At 32.8% G+C, this 7,646-nt stretch overlaps 1 protein-coding gene across 1 annotated transcript; it reads right to left on the bottom strand.

Annotated features, from left to right (window-relative positions):
- Positions 1-5,320: 5,320 nt before the first annotated feature.
- On the bottom strand, positions 5,321-7,246 carry LOC112711406 (probable glutathione S-transferase). Its single transcript, XM_025764049.3, has 2 exons — positions 6,872-7,246; positions 5,321-5,882 (listed from the first exon to the last, which is right to left on the bottom strand). The coding sequence occupies exons 1-2, from the start codon at positions 7,178-7,180 to the stop codon at positions 5,502-5,504; spliced, it is 690 nt and encodes a 229-aa protein (XP_025619834.1). The 5' UTR covers positions 7,181-7,246; the 3' UTR covers positions 5,321-5,501.
- Between the last annotated feature and the right edge of the window lie 400 nt (positions 7,247-7,646).

Raw genomic sequence — 7,646 nt, 5'->3', positions numbered from 1 at the left:
TTTTTCCTTTTTCTCCACCTTTTACTGCACCCGTTCTAGATCAACTGACTGAAAATAGTTTTCAGAGTTGGCAGAAACTTGCTCTTCATATTATCAATGCTAATCTTGCTGATCATCTTTGTGCTATTACAATTTGAATCCTATGTTGCAAAGGAAGATGGAACAAAATCCAAAACATACAAAGATTGGAAGAAGAAAGATGATTACCTTATGACATGGCTCCTCTCCTCAAAGATCAAGATTCAGCAATTGAAATCTGTGAAGAAACAAGGATTGACTGCTATAAAGTATCTCACAAAGATCTAGGCAATTGTAGACTCCAATTGATGGTTTCAGTGGCTAAGAGAAGGGGGGTTGAATCTTAGCCCCCTTTTTGCTTGCTAACACTTGCTGGACTTAAGATGAGACTTTTCTATTTTTAGCTCGTCCCTAGCCACGAGACATTTTCATTTTGTCTCGTCAATTGGCACGAGACATTTTTGGATTTTGCTCCTGAATAGTAGAAACAGAAGTGGAGTAGGAGAGAAAGAAGATTACACCCAGATATATCCTGGTTCAGCTGCTAAGTGCAATGCAGCCTACATCCAGTCTCCATCACAACAATAATGGAATTTCACTATAATCAACTTGATTACAAACTATAAAGTGCTAACCCAACTTACAAGGGGATTCCCACAGAATCATGAAACACAACATAGATGAACAAAGGAACTCTAAGACATCTATGGCTTTTTCTTTTAATTTTGCACTCTCTGCCTTTTTCCGCTCTATGGCTTTTTCATACAAACCTCACTGTTTGCCTTTTTCCATGAGACTCAAGACATGGCAAAATTAAACAGAAAAACTACAAAATAGAATACATTGAAGGAGAAGAAAATCTGTAAGCTTAGGTAGCTATGAGACTTCTGTGCCTTGCACTCTCACTTTCTTCCCTTGAATCAAACCGTGACTGTTCACCCCTTTTATAGAGAAGTGAAGCCTTCACAGTTGAAACACAAAACCGAGCTTAGCTTCTTTTCCTTCAAAGCAGATCCGGTTCGGCCACACAGAGAGAAGAGGTAACTCGTGCAAAATCCAACATGCAAGTACCTTTAGTTCTTCCTTGGTCATCACACTTCATCAATCCAGGCGCTCCATCCTTGGCTTCCTCTCCAAGATGGATTTCTGGCCCTTGATACTTCATGATGATGATGACTTCATCTACTCCAATCTCTGCCTCCTCCATCACTTCGCCACTCTAGCTACTTCTTGTGGTGGTTGAGCAGAGTCAGAGACAAGCCATGCCTCCAAGAATCTCTTCCTTGCTGGCCAAATCTTCATCAACCATTTTTGGTATGAAGAAGCCAAGATCTTGTCACCATATCTTACCATTCATGGTTGGAGATCTCAGTCACAGCATACTTTTTGTTTTCTTTTTCTTGCCATCATTAGCTTGATGGTCTTGATGCATGCAGCTTCTTTTTTTCGGTGAGTGTTGCTTCCATGGCTTCCTGGTCAATAACCGAAGAGAAGAGAGAAAGAGATGAGAGAGAATGTGAAGTTAAAGTAAAAGCAATTAAATGAAATGAAACATATTGATGGATTGCTTTTACTTCCCTTACTTTGAATAGCGTATAGCATTAATCATAATGATTCCCATCAAATCAAAGTCAAGTTCTCTCTCATGTTTCCAATGCTAGCATATTAAGTTCTGAAATCCATCCTTAGCAAGCAATAGAATCTGTTGGAAAGCATGAAGCCTATATGCTTTCTCTTTAGCTTGGTTTCGGACCAAGCTTGAAAACATTCAAAAAAATTAATATTGGGCTTGTTAGCAACAAAAATTTAATCTGCCCCAATTAGTAACATTTGTTTTCCTGATGAATTTTGGATCAAGCATTGGATCATTCATCAAAACTAAATTGGGCTTATGGTAATGTTTGATTTCTGGCCCAAATGATAAAATTTTTTCAGCCAACAATCACAAAACAAGAATTACATAGGGCTGAAATTTAATTTATTGGGCTTGGAATCTCTCCTTTTATTTCGGCCCAATTAAAAACCTGCATCACAAAATTATTAATTAACATATGTTAATTGAAGATTAAATTAATAATTTTGTAATTAAATATTTTAATAATGTTTGTTCATCACAAATATTAATTTGGAGTTTTCCAAACTCATCAGTAGACTCCATGGCATCAATAGGTAATGGATCAAGTAGTAACATCTCTCATATTGGTCATTCTTATTTAGTTAATTTAGATACCAAGAAGTGTTTTTTTAAACAATTTCTTGCTAGTTCTGAAAATTACACATAATTTAATGAGTGTTTTTCACTGATAATGCATGCTTTTTTGAGTTTCATCCTAACATTTGCTATGTGAAATCGATTCTTCTACAAGGACCTCCATATAATGGGGTGTACAAATTTGATAGAATTGTTGTAACCATAACTGAACCTAAGATTAGTCATCCCACTACATCAGATTCTGTTTCCTGTATTTCTTTTTCCGCTACTTATACTTCACAAACGTCTAGGTCACTGTGTTTCAAAAATAGTTATCTCTGTAATGAATCAATGTAATCTCCTTATTTCTAAAAATTCAATAAATCATGTCTTTGTGAATATTGTCGTTAGGCTAATATGTATCTGATCCCCTTTAAACTAGATGACTTTAATTTTCATGTCCCTTTAGAGATGATTTACAGTGACATTTGGGGTCCTGTCCCATATACCTTTTTCATGGTTTTACGTACTATATTTTATTTGTTGATGCTTACACTAGGTATACTTACATTTATTTATTGCGTACCAAATTGCAGACTGATTATGGTAGAGAGTACCTCTCTACCGCATTTACTCAATATCTAGCGCAAGAGGGAAAATCAGAACGGGAGGGCAAAGAGAAAGCACATACATGTGAGTAAAGTTGGCTTAACACTTTTAGCCACTGCCTCAATGCCCTTAATCCACTGGGATGATGCATCTCTTTCTGCTACATATATCATTAACATACTCCCTTCCTCTAATACTAATAATTTCTTCCCATTTGAACTTTTACATCATCATCCACCAGATTATTCCTTCCTTATTTGAAGCCTTATAATTTTCATAAATTAGATTTTAAGTCACAACTCTCTCTATTCTTGGGTTATGCACCTCATCACAAAGGCTACAAATGTTTGACAAGAGAAAGTAGAATTATTATCACATGACATGTCTTGTTTGATGAAGGAACATATCCTTATTCTGAACTATTTCCATTTACCAACAATTCAATTTTCTCATACCTCTCTTTCTATGCCAACTCTACAGCTTCTTTGTCATCTCCCACTACTACTTCCGCTCATGCTACTGCCCCTAGTCCTGTACTCTCTCAACCTCACAGGCTACGTCTAACCAACTTCATACTTCCTTACATCCTCATAGTACACCAATCAATGACAGTGTCATCCAATTTGAAAATTCACCCTACAAAAATTTCCTATGCAGAATAGATCCAAATCAAGAATTGTTAAACCAAAGGCTCTCACAACCTCACTTTCTACCGACTCTGATCTTATTAATCATATACCCTCTTCAGTTGTAGCTACACTAAAATCATCACATTGGAAAAAGGCTATGTTGAAAGAATTACAAGCCTGATAAAATACAAACACATAGACATTGGTCTATTCAGCAACCACTGACAAGGTAATTGGATATAGATGGATTTTTGCCATCAAATGACATCCTAATGGTCAAATATTGAAGTACAAAGCTCGATTAAACGGTAACCACCAAATCGAGGGACTTGATTATGATCAAACTTTTTCTCCTGTCATTAAACCATCTACAATTTGAGTGGTATTATCTTTTCATTAGACAATCAGGCAACTAGATTTTAACAATGTATTCTTGAATGGAGATCTTCATGAATTTGGATACATGTCTCAGCCACCAGGCTTCCAATAGGGTGATTTTGCATGTGTATATAAGTTAAATAAGTCAATTTATGGACTTAAATAAGCTCCTCGAGCTTAGTTTCTGAAATTGGCTTCTACATACTCTAGCTGGGTTTGGATTCTATAGAACAAGGTAAGATCCTTTCTTATTCGTTAAAACCTCTGGTAACATTATTCTCTATATTTTAGTTTATGTTGATGATCTTCTTATTACTGGTAATGATAACAGTGTTATTTAAACAACTATTACTCAATTGAACAATTTTTTTCTCTTAAAGATCTTGGAAAGTTTAGCTGCTTCTTAGGCATTGAAGCTACTAGATTGTCTTCTAATTCTTATCACTTGTTTCAAACAAAGTATATTACAAATCTGTTAGAAAAAGCAAACATGCTACACTCTAAAGGTGTTCCAACTCCTATGGTCAAAAATTTGAAACTCTCGAGTCAGGGAGAAGATGAATTTGATAACCCCTCCTTATACAAGTCTTTAGTAGGATCATTACAATATGCAACTCTTACAAGACCTGAGATTTATTTTTCGATTAATAAGGTTAGCCAGTATATGCAAAAAACCTCTTCTTACACACTAAAAGTGCATAAAAAGGATTTTGAGATACCTGGCTAGAACTCTTGATCAAGGATTATTATTTCATGCTTATACTGATCAAGGATTCCAATTTAGTTTCCAGGTTAAGCAAAAAGAAAGCTTCAGTTAGTAAATCCAACATAAAGGCTGAGTATCGAGGATTAGCAACAGCAAATTCTAAAATTATTTAGCTACAAAACCTGCCGAAGGAACTTCACATTCAACCTTCTCTTACCCCCACTCTATTCTGTGATAATATTAGTGCGGTCTTGCTTGCTGAAAACCTAATTCTATATAATCGCACTAAACATTTTGAGTTGAATTTACACTTTGTTCGTGAGAGAGTCAACCAAAAGCAATTGAAGGTTGCTCATATTTCATTTATAAAATAGGCTGTTGACATTTTTACCAAAGCCTTATCGGTTCCTACCTGTGAAAAATTTTGTTTCAAACTCAAGGTTCTTTTCAAACTTACCATGAGTTTGAGGGAGGATAATAGAGATAAAGAAAGATGTGATAAAAAATCAAGATCAAGTCATTAAGTGAGAATTAGCTTAGTTTATTCTCATTTTGTTTTCAGTTATAACAGAACTATAACAGCTTACTATTAATAGCCAAAGTTGTATTATCTATTATGATATATAAATACTGTTGCAATAACAGATTACAATACACATCTCTTTAATGTTTCATTGAAAACTCTTTAGAGATGTATGCATAAATGATTAAAAGTTCTTAATTTCATGTATATGGTAAATTAAATGTGAATATTTTTTAAAATTTAACAAAATTATAGAATATTAAAAGTGACAAATCTCAACGATTCACTTAAATAAATAAATATAATAGTACATGTGATCAAGTTGAAATCTTCTCAACTTGATTTATTTTCACAACAAAGTAAATAAATCAACCTAAACATTTATTATTTTCAAGCAAATATATATAAAGAACATAATCACTTCATATAAGGAACCATCTTTTTGAACTAGTTAGATGATTGCAATTCTCTTTTCCTTTCTCTGATATACTTCATAATAGCACACATTTTCTCTCTATTGGGAAGGTTTTCTTTGATGATTGAAACATTCTTAAAATTATTAAACCATGAATGCAAGCGAGGAAACTTTTCAACTTCTAGCACCTTCAATTTATTCAGATCTTCCATAGTTACAAGAAATTTGATCATTGACCCGAAAGCTATATCCACTATATTGATATTGTCACCACCAAAGAATTTTTTCTCATCATCTAATAATACGCATTGATCTTCAACATCTTTTAGAAGTTTTTGAACCTTTTCTATGGCCTTCTCCTTCTCTTCGTCATCAGCAATATCGACGTAAATTAGTGGCACAACTGCAGAAAACTTTATGCATTGCCCCAAACTTATATATTAATAATTCACACATTTAATATATGTATAAAAAAATTAAGATACTTCTATGGTGTTAAATGCCTAAAATTTCAGCAGCTGCTGAAATGAGTTGTCATGATGGAGAGAAGGACGCGTGTGGTATTGGGTGCAACACGCGCAGAAATTAGATGGATGATTGTGTTAACTATAAACTATGGTTAATGATGATTAGATGTTTGGATTGGACTTTTTTGTGTGTTTGGCCGTTTGTGGGTTACTGATTGGCTTTGGATTTTTTGTAAAGGCCAAAAAATAATAGAACAACTTTTGGAGGAGGTTGGACTATAATGTTTAGTCATTGTAATGGATTAGGCCAAAAAAATAGAACAACATGTTTTTGAATGATATTTCATCAACATTAATTCAAATTCAAATAATAATACAATAGCATGGATTTCGAAAGAAAATAAAAATGCATAAACATTAAGAGTAATAATATCATGGTCCAAACGACATTCTCTGTCTTTTTGATAATATTAAATAATAATAAATCTATAACAAAAAAAATAATAAATCTAATATAATACAACTGAAATAAATTAGCCTATTATTAAAAATCTGAATCTAATATAAAACGAATTTAAATATTAGCCTATTATTAAAGATCTGAATAAGACATAATATATAACTCATTTATAATAAAATAATAAAAAATATATATTTCAAAATAGAAATATTTAATTTTATAAAAAGAAAATAATAAAAAATTATTTTTTATTTTCACCTTGTATTTTTTTTACACAAAATTTTAAAAATTAATTAGAAACACTAAAATAAAAATAAAAACATAAACCAGACCCACTCTTTTGGCTATTTAGAATTTTACATCTATTGTGTACTTTTATCCTAAAATGATCTTCAAATACAAGTCAGAGGATATGATGTTCGAATAAAGACTAGAAAAACACAATGATTGAGTTTATTATTAATTAGAAACATACCAGTTGTTCAGAATATGCAACCCAAAACCTTGCTTGAGCTCTGTCATAGGGATCATGAGGGACCAATGGATTCTGTGGCCATAACTCATCAATGTATTGAACAATGATCATGGACTCACAAATTGGTTTTCCACCATGAACAAGCACTGGAGTCTTCTTATGCACAGGGTTGTATTCTAGAAGTTGAGGACTCTTATTGTAACGATCTTCTTCAATGTTTTCATATGCTAGACCCTTCAACTTCAGGGTCCATACCACCCTCATAGTAAAGGGACTATACCAAAATCCATGTAACTTCAAATCTTCCATTGTTATTATTGTGAATTTCTGATTTTCGTGGTGTATTTGCCATGTCCAACATGTCTTTTATATATAATCTGGAGAATAGTAATATGATTATCATTGCCCAACATGAATTTCACTTTAAAATAATCCGAAAGAATGAATTATTATTTCTGATAATGAACGATTTAGTCGCCAGTCAATAATTCTAATAAAAACGGTAAAACTATAAACTAATTTGAATAATCCAAATTTTTATGAGTATTGAGTTATTAATTTATATTATTTCAAAATTAAAATGATCGATGCTCAATTTTTTACGGTCAAAATGATAATTTATTGCGAACAAAATATAATAGCGTTAAAGTGGTTAATTTAGGAAAGAACAAACTGTGATGACGTTTATAAAAATAAAAATAATTTAGATTATTTTAATAGAAGAAAAAACACTATTTGATCCTTCATCTTTGGTCGATGGTGACGGCGTGTTGGT

This window comes from Arachis hypogaea, chromosome 9 (assembly GCF_003086295.3).
Source record: "Arachis hypogaea cultivar Tifrunner chromosome 9, arahy.Tifrunner.gnm2.J5K5, whole genome shotgun sequence".
NCBI classification, from domain to species: domain Eukaryota; kingdom Viridiplantae; phylum Streptophyta; class Magnoliopsida; order Fabales; family Fabaceae; genus Arachis; species Arachis hypogaea.
Note: the sequence above shows the minus strand (reverse complement) of the source record. Positions and strands in the feature narration are given on the sequence as shown.

Bases quoted from the DNA above. Each gene is read 5' to 3' on its own strand.
- LOC112711406 (XM_025764049.3), bottom strand. From the start codon at position 7,180: ATGGAAGATTTGAAGTTACATGGATTTTGGTATAGTCCCTTTACTATG. The intron at 5,883-6,871 runs GTATGTTTCTAA...CAATGCATAAAG, and splicing joins TTGCATATTCTGAACAACTG to TTTTCTGCAGTTGTGCCACT.